Raw genomic sequence first — 20,909 nt, forward strand, 5'->3', positions numbered from 1 at the left:
CTCCCTTAGCGCTGGATTGGAAGTGCCAGCGTAGACCATGTTCTAATGTCTTTGGAACGGGGTCTAAACTGATGGAGGTCATTCCCACTGAGCAATGGCTGACTCCAAAACATGCTCATTTATGATAAAATGCCACTGCAGATAAGCTGCTGAGGAGCTGGTGCCTATGGACTCAGATAGCAGGGGTTCCAAGGATCAAATGCAACATCAGTAATTGAGGATAATTGTAAACAAAGCAGCTGCACCCTCACCTTTATCAGTTGTCACCCTAGACTGGTGATACCAATGCTCAGGAACTGTTACAATTCTATGTGAAAGTTATTGCTGGCTCCCTCCAACTCGGTCACTCACTCTCAGAGGGTTGATTGCCTCACACTGGTATGATGGGGTTGAGTGATTCCTCCCATCACGTACTGCTGTTTTCAGGAGACTTACCTTTAATGAGATTGTTATAAGCATTGGCCCAGCTATTCCGATGGCCAGTAGTAAGGATCCCGATTGGCTCCTTGTTGGTCTGTAGTGATGAGTGCCAGATCTTCTCCAGCTGCATGTAGATCTGGTCGACAGTCAGGGGAGTCCCATCACTGTTATATACAAACAGCTCAAAGAACTGCAAAACACAGACAGCAATTGTTCACTCAGCTGTGCAACTGAAGGGAACGGAACTGGGTGGTCCAAGAGTCAACTCAAGGCAAAGCTAACAATTAACCCACCGCCTCCATCCTGGTTACCACTGACCTGTCTGTTTGAAGCATCTAAATGCTGTGACTAGGCCGAGTCTTTGTTTTGGTGCCCACTACCATCGAATCGACTACCAGTTCCCTTCAGCACTCACTTTCTCAGGTCAGTGAGGGATGGCCTATTGAGAGGGATACTGGAAAGCAATTGTCTATTGAGCTGCCCAACCCCATCCTGAGGCACCATTATTTGGACGGTCTGGATAGAGAACACGCTTGGCCATACCCTGTGACTAACTGAAAAAATGCTAAGCAGCGAACGAGAGTAGGTGGGGAGGAACAAGTCGGTTTGGAACCACAGCTCCGAAAGACAGAGGTCAGAAGAAGCTTTTTCCTCGAGAGTTGTTAGTTTGTGGAATTCCCTTCCCCAGGGAACGCTGGAGGCTGAATCACTGAACTCTGGACTGCGGTAGATAAATTCTTGATACACAAAGAAGTCACAAGTTATGGGAAACAGAGGAAAGTGGAGTTGAGACCAGTAGCAGCTCAGCCATGATCTTATTGAAGGCTGCCTCCTGATCATCTCAATCACGGGGTGGGGGCTCCTCCCATTGTATCTGGGTTACTATAGATTTGGCAAGGGAGATAAACCACTGTGATTGAATAGTATTGTTGGATCAAGGGACAACCAGGAAGGGAGGGGAATGGGTTGGACCTTGGTCATTTTTCATCCAGTAATTCCTCAGATCGTTCGAAACAGGGGAGGAGCAGAGTTAAAGAAACATCAAGACAGCAGCTTTGTGAACACTGGGAAGAAACCCACCTGGAAGTTGTGCACCACTGTTATGTGCGTTGGCTTTTTAGTCTGGCTGTAGTTGACAACAGAGTCACTTTTGGAGCCCGGGATGCGACAGGAGGAGAGAATCTGGTAATACTGGTTCATACAGAGTGGGTTCCCTCCCAGACTCTCCACAGGAAGGGTCTCACTGTGGAGAACAACAGAAAGGAGATCATCTAATCAGTCTGTGAAATAGTGCAGAGGGGCAAAAGCGAGCTCATTATAATCAGGATTCCCACCCTTATGTTCAAGGTTGCTGTCTGGTCTTGCCCTGTCCCTCCTCCAGCCCAACAATCCTCAGAGATCTCTATAGTCCTCCAATCTTGGCCCACTCGGAACACCCATTTATAATCACCGCAGTACTGGCCATCTGGGTCCAAAAATCCTGGGGAACTCTCTCGACCTTACTTTCTTTCTTTACGACATAAAAGGAAACCTCCATATCTCTGACCAAGCTTTTGGTCATTGCTGTTATTATATTAAATTATGACTCGGCAGTGCAGAACTGAAAAACTGCTGAAAAGAGACAAGAAATTGAAGCTTTTCTCTTGCACTCTCCAGGACAAAGATGCTGGTATGTTTCTTCCATCTGATTCCTGATGAGAGCAAAATAAAAAGTTTCATCTTCTTGAATCATGTTGAAATCCTAATCCGTGCTCACAAGGCTCTGTCAAATTTGTTAATCGCACCTTGGCATGTTTAACTACACTGAAGGTGCTAAATAAATGCAAGTTGTTGATATTTTAAAGGCACTTGGAGGAAATGTTTTGTACAGCTGGCAGTGATCCTGCAGCAAATGGAGGGAACTACATTTGTGGGTGCAATCCCTCATTTACAATGCACCCACCTCCTTTTAAAATATTGTTTGTGGGGCCAGCATTTATTGCCCATTCCTACTTGGCCTGCAGGTGGCAGTGGTGAGCTGTCTTCTTTGCAGCAGTACTTGGGCTGTAGGGACACCCACAGTGCTGTTAGGGATAAGGTTCCAGGATTCAGACGCAGTGATACTGAAGGAACGGTGATATATTTCCAAGTGCCCGGCAGATTGAGGAACCTGCAGGTGCAGGTGTACCCATGTATTTACTGCCCTTCACCTTCCAAGTGGTTGCAGGTTTGGAAGATGCTGCTGAAGGAGTTTTGACGAGTTGCTGTAAACAGTGTTGCTAATGCAACATCACCATTAACTGTAATTTTTATTACACAACATCATGCCTCACATGAATTACTCCTATTTATTTATTTGTCATCTCATACTCACTTGTCAATCATGGTCTTAAAATCCAGAACACCAGAGATCAGCTTGGCTGCAAACCTAAAAGAGAGCAGGGACAGACATCTGCATTAAATACTGGCCAACACACAACTGCTGCTTTTCACTGTCTACAACGGTGTTACTCATTACATTTAATAAACAAAATCAACAACAGAAAGGACTATTTAACACCTTTCACCATCTTAGACATCCCAATGTGCTTCCCAGTCCATGAAGTGTTTTCAGTGTGCAGTTACTGTTCTAGGATAAGACATGACGCAGCCAATGTGTGCACAATGTGTTCCCACTAGGAGCACTCTGGTCACTGTTTTATTGCTGTTAGTTGAGGGATAAAGATTGACGCCAGGCAGAACTCCTGTTCTTCTTTCAAACAGTGGTTGCTAGATCCCACACTCCCTCCAGGTTTTCTGCTGCTACCCAGACCCAAGGGATCACACTTGAATTGGAAGTCAGGAGATTCTATGCCTAGACGCTTCGAGAGAAACTGATGGGCTCTTATAGATAGGGAGGTCACGTTGTGGCTGGACAGAACTTTGGTTAGGCCACTACTGGAATACTGTGTGCAAATCTGGACTCCCTGCTTTAGGAAGGACACTGTGAAACTCGAAAGGTTCAGAAAAGATTTACAAGGACATTGGCACGGTTGGAGGGCTTGAGCTATAGGGGGAGAGGCTGAACAGGCTGGGGCTGTTTTCCCTGGAGCGTCGGATGTTGAGGGGTGATCTTTTAGATGTTTATAAAATCATGAGACATGGATATGATAAACAGACAAGATCTTTTCCTTGGGGTGAGGCAGTCCAAAACTAGACTGGCACATGTTTAAGATGAGAGGGGCAAGATTTATAAGGGACCGAAGGGGCAACTTTGTTCACGCAGAGGATGGGGCGCGTAGGGGATGGGCTGGCAGAGGAAGTGGTGGGGGCTGATACCATTGCAACATTTAAAAGGCATCTGGATGGGTATATGCATAGGAAGGGTTTAGAGGGATATGGGCTAAATGCTGGCAAATGGGACTAGATCAATTTAGGATATCTGGTCAGTATGGACGAGATAGACTGAGGGGTCTGTTTCCGTGCTGAAGAGCTCTAACTTAAGACCATCAGTCCGACCCAAAGAGTCTTGCACTTGCACATGTTAGGAGCTACATAAATACTCAGAATCCTGTTAGCAAAAGGAATTTGCATATACATGGCACAATTTTCAATAAAAAGGGGTCATGGAGACAGTCAAACTTTGCTGCATTCCTACTGCAAAACCCTGAGTGATCAGAATCGACATTCCTGGTCTGGAAATGAAGATAGACAGCTAACTGTCTATGCCATGATGGTCCAACCCAACAACACCCTGTTCTCATAAAATGGCATCAATCCCTTCCTCATTCTGATGAGTGCAAGGTGAAGATCTTCAAACTCCTTGTAGCAATGGTTAGACTTTGTATCAGTGGGTTGATCACGAGTCGGGCAGTGCTGTTTGATTTTTATCTAAATTCATTCACGGGATGCAGGTGTCACTGACTGGGCCAGCATTTACGCTCATCCCAAGCTGCCTTCTTGAACTGCTGCAGTCCATGTGCTGTCATAGTTCAACAAAGCCCTTAGGGAGGGAATTCCAGGACTTAAACCCAGTGACGGTGAAGGAACGCTGATGTATTTCCAAGTCAGGATGGTGAGGGGCTTGGAGGGGAACTTGCAGGGGGTGGTGTTCCCATGTATCTGCTGCCCCTTGTCCTTTTAGAAGAAAGTGGTGATTAGCTTAGAACATCGAACATAGAAAAGTACAGCACAGAACAGGCCCTTTGGCCCACAATAATGTGCCGAGGATTAATCCTAATCTAAAATAAAATAATCTAACCTATGCACTCCTCAACTCACTGCTATCCATGTGCATGTCCAGCCGTCACTTAAATGTCCCTAATGACTCTGCTTCCACCACCACCACTGGCAACGCATTCCATGCATTCACAATCTACGTAAAGAACCTACCTCTGACGTCCCCTCTATACCTTCCTCCTAACACCTTAAAACTATGACCCCTCGTGGCAGTCAATCCTGCCCTGGGGAAAAGTCTTTGGCTATTGACACTATCCATGCCTCTCATTAACCTTGTATACCTCGATCAGGTCTCCTCTCTTCCTCCTTCCCTCCAGAGAGAAAAGTCCAAGCTTATTCAACCTTTCTTCATACGGCAAGCCCTCCAGTCCAGGCAGCATCCTGGTAAACCTTCTTTGCACCCTCTCCAAAGCCTCTGTATCTTTCCTATAATAGGGCGACCAGAACCGGACATAATATTCCAAGTGTGGTCTCACCAGGGACTTGTAGAGCTGCAGCAAAACCTTGTGGCTCTCAAACTCGATCCCCCTGTTAATGAAAGCCAAAACACCACATGCTTTCTTAACAACCCTATCCATTTGAGTTGCAACTTTGAGGGATCTATGCACTTGAACACCAAGATCCCTCTGTTCCTCCACACTGCCAAGAATCCTGTCTTTAATCCTATATTCAGCGTTCGAGTTCGACCTTCCAAAATGCATTGTTTCGCATTTATCCAGGTTGAACTCCATCTGCCATTTCTCAGCCCAGCTCTGCATCCTGTCTATGTCTCGCTGCAGCCTGCAACAGTTCTCAATATTATCAACAGTTCCTCCAACCTTCGGGTCATCGGCAAATTTACTAACACACCCCCAACCTCCTCATCCAAGTCATTTATAAAAACTACAAAGAGCAGAGGCCCAAGAACAGAGCCCTATGGGACCTCACTCAACACTGACCTCCAGGCAGAATACTTTCCATCCACAACCACTCTCTGCCTTCTGTCAGCCAACCAATTCTGAATCCAGATAGCCAAACCTCCCTGTATCCCATACCTCCTGACTTTGAATGAGCCTACCATGGGGAACCTTATCAAATGCTTTGCTGAAGTCCATATACACTTCATCCACTGCCAGATCTACGTCAACCTGTCTCGTCAGCTCCTCAAAGAACTCAATACGATTTGTGAGGCATGACCTGCCCCTCACAAAGCCATGCTGCCTTTAATCGTGCTTTGCTTAGCCAAATAGTCATAAATCCTCTCCCTCAAATTTCTTTCCAAAACTTTGCTGAGCACAGAGGTAAGACTGACTGGTCTGTAATTGCCTGGGATTTCCCTATTACCCTTTGGTTTGGAAGGTGCTGTGTCAGAAACCTTGTTGAATCTCTGCATCTTGTCAATCACACACATTGCTGTTACTAAGTAACAGTGGTAGATGTTTAAGGATATGATGTCAATCACGCAGGCTGCTGCGTCCTGAACAGTGTCAACCTTCTTGAGTGTTGTTGGGCTGCCTCCACCCAGGCAAGTGGGGAGTATTCCATCACACTCCTGACTTGTGCCTTGTAGATGGCGGAAAGGTTTTGGGGAGTCAGGAGGTGGGGCGGGGGGTTACTCACTACAAGATTCCTAGCCTCTGACCTGCTCTTGTAGCCACTGTATTTATGTGGAGATTGTAGTTAGGACTCTCCTCCCCACCCCCCAAGATGTTGATAGTGGGGGAAATCAGTGAATGAATTATTAAAACGTTACTTGGAGAATTAAGGCATCATGATATGAACCAAGTGAGAGAGGGTTTGAAGTTGTATGGCTTGTTGGTGTTAACTCTATCCAGGGATCTCAAATGGAATAACGTTGCTGGTTAATGTGATTCGAGGGCTGGCTTGATTGAAGAGAGGAATGAGAACTCTGACATTTTCAAGATCTTAGAAAACTCTAAACCAGCATGTGGTGTGCACCCAGAGGCCTGAGTGTGATAGTGGTGCTCCTGGTGTTGAAAGTGTATTATCTTGTTGCACTGATGATTAAAAACGTTATCTATCTTTCTAGTGAAAGTATTACTCGCCATTTTACACATTTAATTTATTGTGGTTATAACTAAGTAAAAATAAAGCAGAAGTTACAAGCAGTGAGATCCTATCGGTAATCAGGTCGATAAGATAGTGAAGAAGGTGTTTGGTATGCTTTCCTTTATTGGTCAGAATATTGAGTACAGAAGTTGGGAGGTCATGTTGCGGCTGTACAGGACATTGGTTAGGCCACTGTTGGAATATTGCGTGCAATTCTGGTCTCCTTCCTCTCAGAAAGATGTTGTGAAACTTGAAAGGGTTCAGAAAAGATTTACAAGGATGTTGCCAGGGTTGGAGGATTTGAGCTACAGGGAGAGGCTGAACAGGCTGGGGCTGTTTTCCCTGGAGCGTCAGAGGCTGAGGGGTGACCTTATAGAGGTTTATAAAATTGAGGGGCACGGATAGGGTAAATGGACAAAATCTCTTTCCTGGGGTGGGGAGTCCAAAACTAGAGGTTTAGGGTGAGAGGGAAAGATATAAAAGAGACCTAAGGGGCAACTTTTTCACGAAGAAGGTGATGCGTGTATGGAATGAGCTGCCAGAGGATGTAGTGGAGGCTGATACAATTGCAACATTTAAGAGGCATTTGGATGGGTATATGAATAGGGAAGGGTTTGGAGGGATATGGGCCAGGTGCTGACAAGTGGAACTAGATTGGGTTGGGATATCTGGTCAGCATGGATGAGTTACACCAAAGGTAAAAACAATGACTGCAGATGCTGGAAACCCGATTCTGGATTAGTGGTGCTGAAAGAGCACAGCAGTTCAGGCAACGTCCAAGGAGCAGTAAAATCAACGTTTTGGGCAAAAGCTTCCAGCACCACTAATCCAGAGTTAGACCGAAGGGTCTGTTTCTGTGCAGTACATGTCTCTGACTCTATAATTCCTTCCTTTTGTGTGTGTGTGTGTGTGTGTGTGTGTGTGTGTGTGGGGGGGGGGGGGGGGGGGGGGGAGAGAAGGAGTTATCGTTCAATAATCTGATTATTTTCATATGATGTATTCACTAGAAATTAACAATGAGTTCCATTTTCTCAAGAACTTTTCCCAATTTTTGTTTCTTGAACACTATATATTTTTTTCAACTTAATCTTTGAAGTGCTTTTGCACCTGTTACACCAGAGCTGCTCTCAGTAGTGTCCCGGAGATTAATCCATTCATCCTGGTTACGAGAGGAGAATTAGCAATATGAAAGAAGGAAAGAGTGGTGTAGGTCAGAGCTGAGATAGTGTTAGGGATACTGACAGTTGCTGCATTTCTGTATTCATAAAGCCTTCACATGCAACTCACTGACAAAGGAGAAGGTAATAGGGTTGGAGACACAGCGACAGCAATCTGATCAAGAGGGAGGAGATATGGGATGTCTTTGCCCTGGAACAGAAGGGAAATTTCACCCACAGAGAGGAAAATACAGCTATACACAGTGAAGGGTCAAAGAGTGAGAAAGGTAGCTCCAAATAATCTAAGATTAAGCTAGTACCAAAAGCAGCTGTTCGCATTTCTGAGGTAAAGTTTACCCTGTACAAAGGTTGGGCTGAAAATTGAGCAACAGGAGGAGTGGAACAGATTATTGAGCCACAGCAAGATAAGGAAGCAGAATGAGAAGTACTGCACAACAGAGTAGAAGGAAAGAGGATTAGCAAGATGGAGGAAGGAAGACAATAAAGTATGGCCAAAGAGGCAGTGGAACATGAAGACAGAGCAACAGCAGACACAGATGGTGCAGAAGAGAGTGCACAACATGCGATGTTCCCTAAAACCGACCCTTTTTCCTGAAGGTTTGGCCATTGCTATCGTATGATGCCAAATGTTGCATTATTGGAATGTTTAACTATGGCAGGGCTGCTTTATAAAGCAAACTGTTATTGTTCAAGGGATGGGAGTGGACGGGGAATTCTTCAACCAAAACCAGAAGCTGTTGTTGTTTCTTTCTCCCAGTCCAATATGGAGAATGGAGAATAGCTGCAGATTTCCTACTTTGGGTGAGGTCCGTGTCCTCAACACCTTCTACAGTTTACCGATGAGCTCCAGTGAACATATCAATAGGAAACACAAGGAGCTGATACAATTTAGAACTCAGGCTTGGAAAATCTCATCTGCTGAAAACAGGACAGAGCTGAACAGAAGAAAGTGATGTCAGGGCTAGTCTGATATGTCCCAACCTCTCCCTCTCTACTTTCACTAGTGGGCAGGTTAGTTCTCAGAAAGCAGATTTATCATAACTGGTAATAGAACCAGAGGCAGCAAGAAAACCAATACACAGAATGTTGTGGTGATGTGGAACATGCTGCCTCAGTGGCAGCTGATTCTTTCCCAAGGGATTTGGTGAAATATTTTTAAGTGGCTCAGTGGTTATCACTGCTGCCTCACAGCACCAGGTCCTAGGTTCGATTCCAGCCTCGGGTGACTGTCTGTGTGGAGTTTGCACATTCTCCCAGTGTCTGTGTGGGTTTCCTCCGGGTGCTCCAGTTTCCTCTCACAGTCCAAAGGTGTGCAGGTTAGGTGAACTGGCCATGTTAAATTGCCACAGTGTTAGGTGCATTAGTCAGGGGGTGGGTTGCCCTTCGGAGGGTCGTTATGGACTAGTTGGGCCGAAGGGCCTGTTTCCACTCTGTAGGGAATCTAATCTAACAAAAAAAAAGGATTTTCAGGCCAAGTGAAAGAGGGGAGGAGTGGGACTAACTGGATAGTTCTTTCAGAGAACCAGCATACGTTAAATGAGCTGAATTGCCTCTTTCTAGACACATTCCAGTAGAGAATGTGGAAAACAATACGGACTGGAGTTATATCTTTTTCTGTTAGCTCCAGCCCCGGCTAATTGAAGATGAATTTTGTACTGCCTGACCATTACCTGAGCTGCCCCTGACGGTCATAGTAATCTTGCTTCGGCAGCACCACACCAGGGCTGGAATGGATTACCACGGGAAGTCTGTATTCCAGATAGGCCGTCCTCAACCACCAGTCAGAGAGCTGGACAAGGCAGACAAGAGATAACATGAGCTTTGAGAAACAATGATCACATGAGAATCCAGACAGGAAATAGGGATTAGCGAAGGCAACCTGTGCAGAGTTGCTGCTAACTGCTGCCTGATGCACACAAACAAGTTTTGCCATAGAAGGCAGTCAAGTAGAGAGGCCCAGAGTGATATTGGGTTCCATCTCTAGCCTTGGGTGGTCACATTCTCAAAAATGAATCTGGGGGAAGACAGCCTTAACACTCACCCACACTATTAAACAGCCTGAACCAATTCTCAGGATCCAAAGTTTCCCCGCTCCAGCCATTGCTCATTAACCCCTTTACTCACAGCCCCCATTACTCAGACATTTAGCTTTGGTGTTATCTTCAACTGATTTCACGGGAAAACTGTGGGGATTTGGGTTCTATTGGGAGGGGTGGAGGAGCAGAAGTGTGAAGAGCAAATGAACATACAAATTAGGAACAGATATAGGCCAGTTGGCCCTTTGAGTAATGTGCATCTGCAAAATAAAAAGCTGATTTTAAAGAAGTGTGTGTGTAAAAGGTTCACTCCACTTCCATCCTTTACTGCATGGCTTTCCAAGGGGAATAGAGACACCTCTGTCCTCTGTGGATTGATGCACTGGGACTACCATGAGAGAGAGAGATGGAATGAGAATGAAGGGAATGTGTCATTGCATCCGTCCTGTGCCAGAGAACAGAAGGACATATTCCAATATGGCTTTTGGAGCTTGGATTAAATGGCTAGCACACTGAGCACAGCACAACCACACACTGATAGAGTAATGCCTACATTAAAAGAAAAATTCATTAACAGGATGTGGGCCTCAATGGCTAGGCTAGTATCCATCATCTGCCATGGCAGGATTTGAATCCAGGTTTCCAAATGACCAGCCCTGTGTCAAAACCATTGGTCTACTGGAGTCTTCTGACTGCTGCATCAAACACTGGTCTCTGACATGCTGACTGACAACTCACCTTGCTCTAAAAAGCCCATCCCATAATAAGCAGACCTCCTTAGTTGACCATTTATGAGGAATGTGTACTTGTTACTGCCTCCTTCCCCGAATCAGTGTGGGGGTTCCTTGCTCACACACATTACTGAAGCCCATTTGATTTATTACAGCTGTAGAGGGTACCAATGAGGTCAGGAACACAGCCCACTGCCAGTCCATTCATTCTGGGACGTGTTCAATGAGCAGAACTGTTGGCACAGCCCACCACGGGGAGGCATTTCTTCCAACATGACAACCCAGTCATATTGTGGCGTAGAAGAGATTTCCTGAACCGCAGGCAAAAATGTGACTAGCTGAGCTGGGGATTAATATGAATATTTTTAGATTACAGATTACATTACAGTGTGGAAACAGGCCCTTCGGCCCAACAAGTCCACACTGCCCCACCGAAGTGCAACCCACCTATACCCCTACAACTACCCCTTACCTAACACTACGGGCAATTTAGCATGGCCAATTCACCTGACCTGCACATCTTTGGACTGTGGGAGGAAACCGGAGCACCCGGAGGAAACCCACGCAGACACGGGGAGAACGTGCAAACTCCACACGGTCAGTCGCCTGAGGCGGGAATTGAACCTGGGTCTCTGGCGCTGTGAGGCAGCAGTGCTAACCACTGTGCCACCGTGCCGCCCATAATTCTAAGAGCCAGCACAGGTATAATGGGCCAAATGGCCTCCTTTCTGCTGTATGATTTAGAGATGATAGTGCAATTAGCTTTACACCACCACGGATATTTGGCTACACTCAACTAATATTTTAAAAAATTCATTCATGGAAGGTGGGCATTGCTGACTGGGCCAATATTTATTGCCCGTCTCCTGCTGTCATAGAGTCATAGAGATGTACACCACGGAAACAAACCCCTCGGTCCAACTCGTCCATGCTGACCAGTTATCCCAAACCAATCTAGTCCCATCTGCCAGCACCTGGCTTATATCCCTCCAAACCTTTCCTATTCATTAACCCATCCAGATGCCTTTTAAATGTTGCAATTGAACTAGCCTCCACTATTTCCCTCTGGCATCTCATTCCATACATGCACCATCCTCTGAAAAGGTTGCCCCTTAGATCTCTTTTATATCTTTCCCCTTTCACCCTAAACCTATGCCCTCTAGTTCTGGACTCCCCCACCCCAGGGAAAAGACTTTGTCTATTTATCCTATCCATGCCCCTCATGATTTTATAAACCCCTATAAGGTCACCCCTCAGCCTCCGACGCTCCAGGGAAATCAGCCCCAGCCTGTTCAACCCGATAGCTCAAACCCTCCAACCCTGGCAACATCCCCGTACTATCTTTTCTGAACCCTTTCAAGTTTCACAACATCCTTCCGATAGGAAAGAGACCAGAACTGCACGCAATATTCCAAAAGTGGCCTAACCAATGATCTGTACAGCCCCTGTCTTGGAGGCGGTCATGGTGAGATGCTTTCTTGAATTGTTGAGATGTTTGTCTCAAATTTTGTGAGCAATAGCTCACTCTGTCCCCACCATTTGGACATACCAGTCAGTCAAAAATCAAAGCAACATCAGCCAGGAAACCAGAATTATACCCAGTTTTCAGTCTTCCTTGCTCTTCTTTCCAAGCTTGCTTGAAGCCTCTCTCCTACTCCACCCTTTTGGCCAAATTCTTTGACAATCTGCTTGGTGCTTTCTAACTCCTCTTGGCTGACGATGGGCTCCAAGGCCAGCAGGTAGCGCTCAAGAGTCTGCTGGAGAGGAGGAACTGGCAGCCGAGGCAAAGATTTCTGATGGGCAAGATACCGTCCAGGAAGCTTTGTGGGAGCTACGGGCCTCACTAAACATCCAGGCTTCAATGCGGTGAACCGGAGCTAAATTAAATGAAAAGAATTGTTTATGAACAGGTAGCAAATTAACAACAATGTGCATGGGCTTTCGTGCAGAAAAATGTCAAGGCTTTTCACTGCAGTGTCAACAAATCTTAACATCAAGCTACACAGGGGATATTAAGACAGATCAATGATTTAGATTTTGGGTATTATCTTAAAAGAAGAACGAGAGGCAGAAATTTATTGCGGGAATTCCAGAGCTTAAGGCCCAGGCAGCTGAAGGCCTGGATCCCAATAATGGAGTGATTAAAATCAGCACAAGGGGCTAGAATTGGCTAACCACAAAGATCATAGAGTTGTAGACCTTGGTTAACAGAGTCCTAATGGGAAAGGATGTGTCCATGGCTCAGGTTCACAAAGATTTTGCAACAAACTTCAGCCAGGGTCCTTTTTACAATATACACTTGCCAAGATGTGTATTTTTTATTTGAATATTTGCATATTAGCTCTTTGTTATTGGCAATGGCCATTGCAATGACTGGCTTCTACCACTGAATCATAAAGGCCAAGTCAGCAAGATGTCAAGTTTCATTTTATTACAATTTCAGTAACTATTATACCTCATAACTCGTATGATAACACATAATAAACACTTATAAGAGAACAGAAAACAGGAAAGATAAAATAAAGAATGAAAGAAATGTACTAAAACCTTGCCTTTTTTAAGGAAACCTCTTAACTGATGACATTGCTAACATCTTCCATAAGGTTATATCTGTTACAACACTGACAATTCAGGTGAAGTGGTAACAGAGTGGTAATGTACTAACAATCCAGAATTCCAGGTCAATGTTCTTGGTTCATGGGCTTGAATCCTAAACTATTGAATTTGATAAGAATCTGGAATAAAATGCCAGCCGAATTAGGCCCATGTTAACCACTACTGATTGTTGTAAACACACACCTGTTCACTAAAGTCCTTTAAAAGGAGGAAATGTGCTGCTTTTCTCAGGTCTAGCCTTCACATGACTCCAAACTCATAGCAAATGTGGTTGTCTCCGAACTGTCAGCAACTGTTGGAGGGCAACAACTGCTGGCCTAGCCAATGATGCTCACATTCAATCAATAAATTAAAAATTATACACAACAAATTCCCTGTTGCAATAGGAGGGCTGCATGTACACTCTGATCCTGCATTGGAAGGCTGTAGTCAATCAGCAGCTCCTCTGACTGACATTCTAGGACAGCGGTGCACCTTACTGAATTATAACTCTTATTTCAAACATCTCCCAGATAAACAGGAAGGGCAGCTTGCACGTTGTTCGCTGACCTCCTCAGGGGTACTGATGTGCTGGTGAGGATTGAGCGAAGGGGCAGAAGTAACTATTAGCTCATTCAAAGAGCCTGCAGTCACCAGGGACTAAATGAAGGAAAGCCAAGTTGATCTTAAGCCACCTCCACTGAGGTCTCACCAGGATTCAGTCTCGATGGCAAAGCAGACATTGCTGATGACTCTATAATGTGAACCATTATGAGTCAGCAATTATAAAAATAACAAATTGCCTCATTTCTCCCCCCACAGACTCATCCACGTGGCTATTCTTCACTTGAATCGAGATGCTGATTATTGTTGAGTAATTCAACAGTTGTGGCATCATAGCTAAATCCAAATCATCTTTACCGTCACCTTGCAAACCTGCAACCTTTATTACCCAGAAAGACAAGGGCAGCAGAAACATGGGAACACCACTAAGTACAAGCTCCCCTCCAAGGCCTGCACCATCACCATTCGGAAATATTTTGGCCCCCCTACCTTGAAGCTCCCTTCTGTCACTGTGGGTGTCCCTACACCACATGGACTGAGAATCAAGGGGTCAGCTCACCACCACCTTTTCTAAAGCAACCAAGGATGGACAATAAATGTTGGCCTTGCCCACATCTCAAGAACAGATACACAAAAAAGATCCACACAATTGTTTTCCAACAAAGGTTACTGCAGTGATCGAGAGTGGATTCCCCAAGTGAGCTCAGGACACTAACACTGCACAAAAACCTTAATTCCTGAGCCCTACTATCTTCAGCTACTTCAATGCCTTTCTCACCATAAGGTCAGAAGTGTCAATATTCACTGAATGTACAATATTCAGTACCATTCATGCCTTCTCAATTACTGAAACAGTTGGTGTTGAAATGTACTAAGACATGGACAACATCCAGACCTGTGCTGACAACTAACATTCACACCACACAAGTACTGGACAATGACCACATTCAATATGACAGAATTTGACCATTACCCCTTGACATTCAATGGCATTAAGCTCACTGAATCCCCCACTATCAACATAATCAAGGGTTACCATTGACCAGAAACTGATCTGGACTAGCCATACAAATAACCAAATTGGAAATGCAGCAGGTTTGGCAGCATCTGTGGACAAGAAGGGTCATTGGACTTGAAACATTAACTCTGCTTTCTCTCCATAGATGATGCAGATCTGCTGAGTTTCTCCAGGATTTTCTGTTTTTGTTTCATATTTCCAGTCTCTGCCAGTCTTTATTTTATTTTAACCATTTAAGTACTGTTGCTACAAGAGTAGGTCAGAGATTATGGATTCTGAGGTGAGTATCTCACTTCCTAAGTCCTCAGAATATGTCCACCATTTACAAGGCATAATTCAGGAGAGTGATGGAACACACTCCACTTGCCTGGATGGATGCAGCTCCAATAACACTCAAGAAACTGGACATACTTCATGACAATGAAAATGATCTTTGTTCAGCTCCCCATTTGATACCTTCAATGTTCGCTCCTTCCACCATGAAGGTACAGTAGCAGCAGTGTGTACCATCTCCAAAGTTCAATGCAGCAACTCACCAACGGCTCTTCAACAGCACCCTTGAAACCCAGTGACCAATAACATTGGGAAGGACAAGGGCAGCAGATACAGGTGAACACCACTACCTTCAAAGTCCCCTCTAATTCATTCACCATCCTGACTTAAAGTCATAGAGATGTAGAGCATGGAAACAGACCTTTCAGTCCAACGTCTCCATGCCGACCAGATATCCTAAATTAATCTAGTCCCATTTGCCGCTGTTCCTTCACTGCTGTTGGGTTCAAAATTCTGGAACTTCCTTCCTGACAGCACATTCCCAAGGACTGCAGCGGCTCAAGACAACAGCTCCACGCCATCTTCTCAAACTCAATTATGAATGAGTCATAAATTCAGCAAAACCCTGATCACAAGAAAAACTCACCACCTCCAAATTCTGGAGGTCGGTTGACTGTGGATGGAAGCTAGGTTGGTTCGGGGGCATCCTTCTTGATGTTTACAGTTCTGTTTGAGCGTGGACAGAGTACTCCCTTGCCTTTTCTTACCTAACACTGCAGAGCTGCCAGAATACAGACCTTGGCTTTGCTAACCCTGCCCACTTAGATAGCAGATCAGAGTGGTTAGAGCTTTAAAGCAGGCATCATGTTAGAGGTAAAGGAGTGTTAGTTTTGTGTTAGTGGAAGGATCTGACTGCTGCTTTGTTCAATAGATTTTCATTTGTAAATATTCATACTGTACCTTCAGGAAATCCTTCTTTCTATCCATCGTGGAAACATAAACATAAAAGCACAGCCCCTCCTTTAATCCTGCCCTGCTTGTTTACCACTCCAGAGCAGTTAATCTGGGGTTGAAATGATACACACATGTAATGAGGGCTGTGTCTTAACAGCCTTCTCCTCCCTCGTTCTAAATCTGTCAAAAACAAAACATAAAATAAAAGGAAAAAGGCCAGATATTTCACTGCTGATATCAATACAGTCCAGATGTTTAGAAGAAACTGCTGAAACTTCCTATTCCCGGGCTGTTTCTTCAAAATGGTCTTTGCAGATTCCGAAATGTCGAGGTGTGCAGGAACCGAATAACCTTACAGCAGCCACGCGTGTCAATGTGGCTGTGCTACCTTGGGAACATGGATGGAGAACGTTCATGAGAAATTCCTGGCTTTGTACCCTCAACCAGGCCAATAGCAGAATGGCTGAAACAATGTCAGATGATGTGGAGAAGACCAGTTCAGACAAGAGGAGATATTAACCAAGCCAGGCTCTCAACAGACACTGACTTACTTGCTGAATATTTTGAGCATCGTCTGTTATTAAAACATAAAACGATCTAAGCCAGTTTCCTGCTCCTGATTGGGAGTGATACGAATGGCAAAGGATTGGGGTCGGCTGTGATGCCCTAATTGTTGAATATCTGCCTCTCTCCCCACAACACCGTGCTGTTGTATCACATGCTGTTCGAACCGAGACCCTGGAGGTGGCCGATGCCTGTAGAGCAGTGCTTTGCTCGACACCAACTCCAGCAACAGTGGAAGCTGCTAGGAGCATATATTAACTCAACTCATACATTTTATTCAGAGTTACATTACAGGTTAAATTCAAGGTTACATAAAGTATATTGCAGTATAATATAAATTTCTTTCAATAAAGAGGCTCACTACACACAATTACAGATTATATTAAATATTTATGGAAAACATACAGTGCAGGGGTTTGACACTGTGTCCAGCCCCTTGGTGTGCTATGGTGGAAGAACCTTTAAGGTCTGTCCTTTCCCCTGTAAATTTCGGTGGCAGCTGCCCCAAGCTTTACAGTGCTCCACAACACGTATTCCTGAACTTCGGAACCTGTCAGTTTCCTGGACATGCTGACAAGTTTCAACCAGACCCAAAGATCATCGATTACTGAGGTGACAGCCCTCACTGCATCCCCGGGAAAAGCCCCAAACAGCACAGAGTCCTGCATCACACAGCTTTTGGGAGGAACCCTCACAGAAATCATCCTTCTTTGCAAAAACACACTCCGTAAGGTGGTGAGTGACTGTGTCTTCCCTACCACAGCCACCTACAGGAGAGTGAATGGTATGGGATGACATCTGGAGCTACAGGAACAATCTGACAAGGAGGGGCCTCCTTGCCACTGAACAAGCTACATCTTGGTGAAAACAAAGGGCTCTGATGAAGAGTCATCTAGTCTTGAAGCATTAACCACAGACGCTGCCTGACCCACTGCGATTTCCAGCATTTTTTGTTTTCAATAAAGAATCCAACAACTGCAGTAATTTGCTCCGGCCTAAGCTACATCCTGGTGTTTGTTTGAAAGTTACGGGTAAAGATATGATGGATGAGCAGGACTTGGTTATCAGACCATTTAACCTGCTCTGCCACTCAGAAATAACATAACAGATTTGATTATTCCACATTCCTATCTACCTCAAATAACCTTTCACACACAGATTCTTGACAAACAACCTACTTCTGGCCTAAAAATATTCAAAATCTATTTCCACAGCCTTTTGACAAAGAGAGTCCTTGAAACTCACGACCCTCTGAGAAAAAAAAATCTCCTTACCCGGTCTTAAATGGACAACTCCTGATTTTCAAACAGTGATCCTCTTTCTAGAATCTCCCTCAAGTGGAAACATTTTTCTGCATGCACCCTGTCAAGTCTTTTAACTTTAAAGGATACAAGCCTAGTCTAAGGGCTTATGGTGCAGTGGTAATGTCCCTACCACCATGCCAGGAGGCCCAGGGTCAAGTTCCTTGTGCTCCAAAGGTGTGTTAACAGCATTGCTGGACAAGTTGATTAGAAAATTTCTCCCTAGCCTGTCTATCCTTTCCTCACAGGTCAGTATTTACATCCTTTCTTTAATAAAGAAACAACACTACACAGAACACTTCAGATGAGGTTTCAATGTCCTCTGTAACTCCCTACTTTCGTATTTAATTCCCTTTGCAATGAATGAAGACATTAGCTTTTCTAATTACTTGCTGTACCTGCACTGACCTTTTGTGGTTCATTTACCAGGACATTCAGGTGCTGCTGGATCTCAGTGCTAGGCAACTTTTCACTATTTAGATTAAATGGTTTTCATTTTTCTTGCCAAAGTGGACAATTCCACACAATAGGAGAAAGTGAGGACTGCAGATGCTAGAAATCAGTCGAAGAGTGTGGTGCTGGAAAAGCACAGCTGGTTAGGCAGCATCTGAGGAGCAGGAGAATCAATGTTTCAGGCATAAGCCCTTTATCAGAAAGGTCGATTGTCCTGCTCCTTGGATGCTACCTGACCAGCTGTGCTTTTCCAGCACCACATTCTTCAATTCCACACAATACTCAATTTGCCAGATCTTTCCCCAGTCACTAAACATATCTATATCCCTCTGTAGCTTCTTTAGCTCTTCTTTGCAACTTAATAAACTTTCTTAGTGTCATCTGCAAATATAACAGAGCTCAGCTTTCTTCACAACTCGATAGGGTGGATACAAATGGGATGGCTCCCTTATCAGGACTCCAAAACCAGGGGAACCAGTCTCAGAATGAGGAGCAGCTATTTAAAACAGAGATGAGGAGGGATTTCTTCACTAGGAGGGTAATGAATCTTTGGAATTCTCTGCTCCAAAGACTGTGGAAGCTTAATAACTGAGCATGTCCAGGACAGAAATTAGACTGAGAGAGACTAATGACAAAGGGATTATGGAGATAATGTTGGAAAATGGTGTGGTGGATGACCACATAGAACAACATAACTGTTTTTTGCAGTTTGCAAGAATACCAATTCAAGGGGAAACCATCATTTATGTTGTATGACTGTTCTGTCAAAATGATGTTGACAGCAATCTAGGTTTATTCAATATCTTGTTTCAGGTGCATGACACTGTAATCTTTTGCTATAAATTCTGTGTCTTATGATCCTGCTCCATAGCTACTTGATGAAGGAGCTGCGCTCCAAAAGCTAGTGCTTCCAAATAAACCTGTTGGACTATAACTTGGTGATTTTTAACTTTGTTCTGACAAAACCAAGTTTATAAAATCAGGAAGGGCGTAGATAAGGTGAATAGCAAAGTTCTTTTCCCTAGGGTTGGGGAGTTCAAAACTAGAGACCATACTTTTAAGGTGAGAGGACAACGATTTCAAAGGGAACTGAGGCACAAAGTTTTCACACACAGGGTGGCTCAGATGTGGAATGAACTGCCAGAGAAGGTGGTAGGTGCAGGCACAACATTTAAAACACATTTGAACTGGTACATGAAAGGTTTAAAGTGATGTGGGCCAAATGCAGGAAAATGGGATGAGTTTAATTTGGGAAACCTAGTCAGCGTGGATGAGTTGGTCTGAAGGGTCTGTTTTGTGCTGTACGATTCTATGACTCTTAGAGGGGTGCTCAGAGAATTGTCTTTCCTCTGGTCCAGGCACAACAAAGCAAATGGGAGAATCAAGTGTCAATGATCTTATCAAGTGATGGAAAAGTCAGGAATCAAACCTGGGAGATGATATTTTTGTATTTAACCTCAGTTTAAGCAGTCAGTAAAGACAGACATGTTGCTCAGATGCAGCTGTTCCTGGGGAAACAAGGCAAGTTGGAAGTCAATGTCACACCACTCAGTCTACAATGCACAGTTACACAGAGAGCTATATCTGGATAGAATCCGCTATTAATATAACACCATGCCCTTTATAACGAAGCCAGTAGAATGGTGCACTAGGCAGAATTGTTTGGTCATTATTTCATTCTAAATGGTAGGTTTGCTTCTTTATCAGGCTGGGAAGCAACAGCATCCTCACTAAAAGCAAACATTTCATTCCACTATGCACATTGGCATAAATGTTCAGTAGAAATGTTCAATTGGAGTTTTGTACATATAATTCTGCATGGTATATATCTACACAGGCACAGACATGGACCATTTGGCCCGAGGGGCAATTTGACTGAAACATATAAAATCTCGGGGAGGTCTTGACGGGGGTGGATTTGGAGAGGATTCTCTGGTGGAAGAATCTAGCACTAGGGTCATTTTTTAAAGATCAGGGGCTACCTATCAAAAACAGATATTAAGGATTATTTTTCCTCTCAGGAGGACCATGCGTCCATGGAGCTCTCTTCGTAAAGAAAGGTGGTGGAAGCAGAGATTGGAATATTTTTAAGGCACAGGTAGGTAGGTTCTTGTTAAGCAAGGGAATAATAGGTTAGTGGGGTAGACAGGAATGTGAGTTTAAGGTACAATCAGATGAACTATGATTTTAGCCAAAAGGAGTTCAGGCTTGAGAGGTGAAACAGCCTGCTTCTGATTTGTATTCAAGTTGGAGCTCAACAGAATCTTGCATATTAAAGAATCAACAGAAAGGAATAGTGAGTGGGAAAGAGGAGTTGAGACAGATGATCAGCCATGATTCTACTAAATGGCAGAGTGGGTTCAAAAGGCTGAATGGCCTACTACTCCCTGATTTATATCCTTACGAAATTTTTCCCTCATCCCTACGACATCATCTTCAGCAATAGCAGTGGAGAGGTGAACAATAAAACTTCTTAGATTGCATGCTTCGGATAAAGCCTATCATTTGCAAACCCTGACAAACTCTGTCAGTCTATCTGAACTCGCTGCCTTGGGAAAGCAGCCAAAATAATTAAA

The 20,909-nt window shown here is 44.3% G+C and overlaps 1 protein-coding gene across 4 annotated transcripts in view; it reads right to left on the reverse strand.

The window, feature by feature from the left end:
* The window catches only part of LOC140469471 (carnitine O-acetyltransferase-like), a 44,025-nt gene that overhangs the window by 20,106 nt on the left and 3,010 nt on the right, over positions 1 to 20,909 (reverse strand). For 2 of the 4 annotated variants that reach the window (XM_072566013.1, XM_072566015.1), the window contains exons 2-6: positions 12,210 to 12,488; positions 9,515 to 9,633; positions 2,774 to 2,827; positions 1,501 to 1,663; positions 436 to 610 (exon numbers count right to left, since the gene is read on the reverse strand). In XM_072566013.1, the coding sequence (XP_072422114.1) occupies positions 436 to 610; positions 1,501 to 1,663; positions 2,774 to 2,827; positions 9,515 to 9,633; positions 12,210 to 12,488 (790 nt within the window). Of the gene's footprint in view, positions 1 to 435; positions 611 to 1,500; positions 1,664 to 2,773; positions 2,828 to 9,514; positions 9,634 to 12,209; positions 12,489 to 16,021; positions 16,196 to 20,909 lie in introns of those variants that run through there. The other 2 variants (XM_072566014.1, XM_072566016.1) reach the window with 2 other exon arrangements.

This window comes from Chiloscyllium punctatum, chromosome 49, assembly GCF_047496795.1.
Source record: "Chiloscyllium punctatum isolate Juve2018m chromosome 49, sChiPun1.3, whole genome shotgun sequence".
In the NCBI taxonomy this organism is placed as follows: Eukaryota; Metazoa; Chordata; class Chondrichthyes; order Orectolobiformes; family Hemiscylliidae; genus Chiloscyllium; species Chiloscyllium punctatum.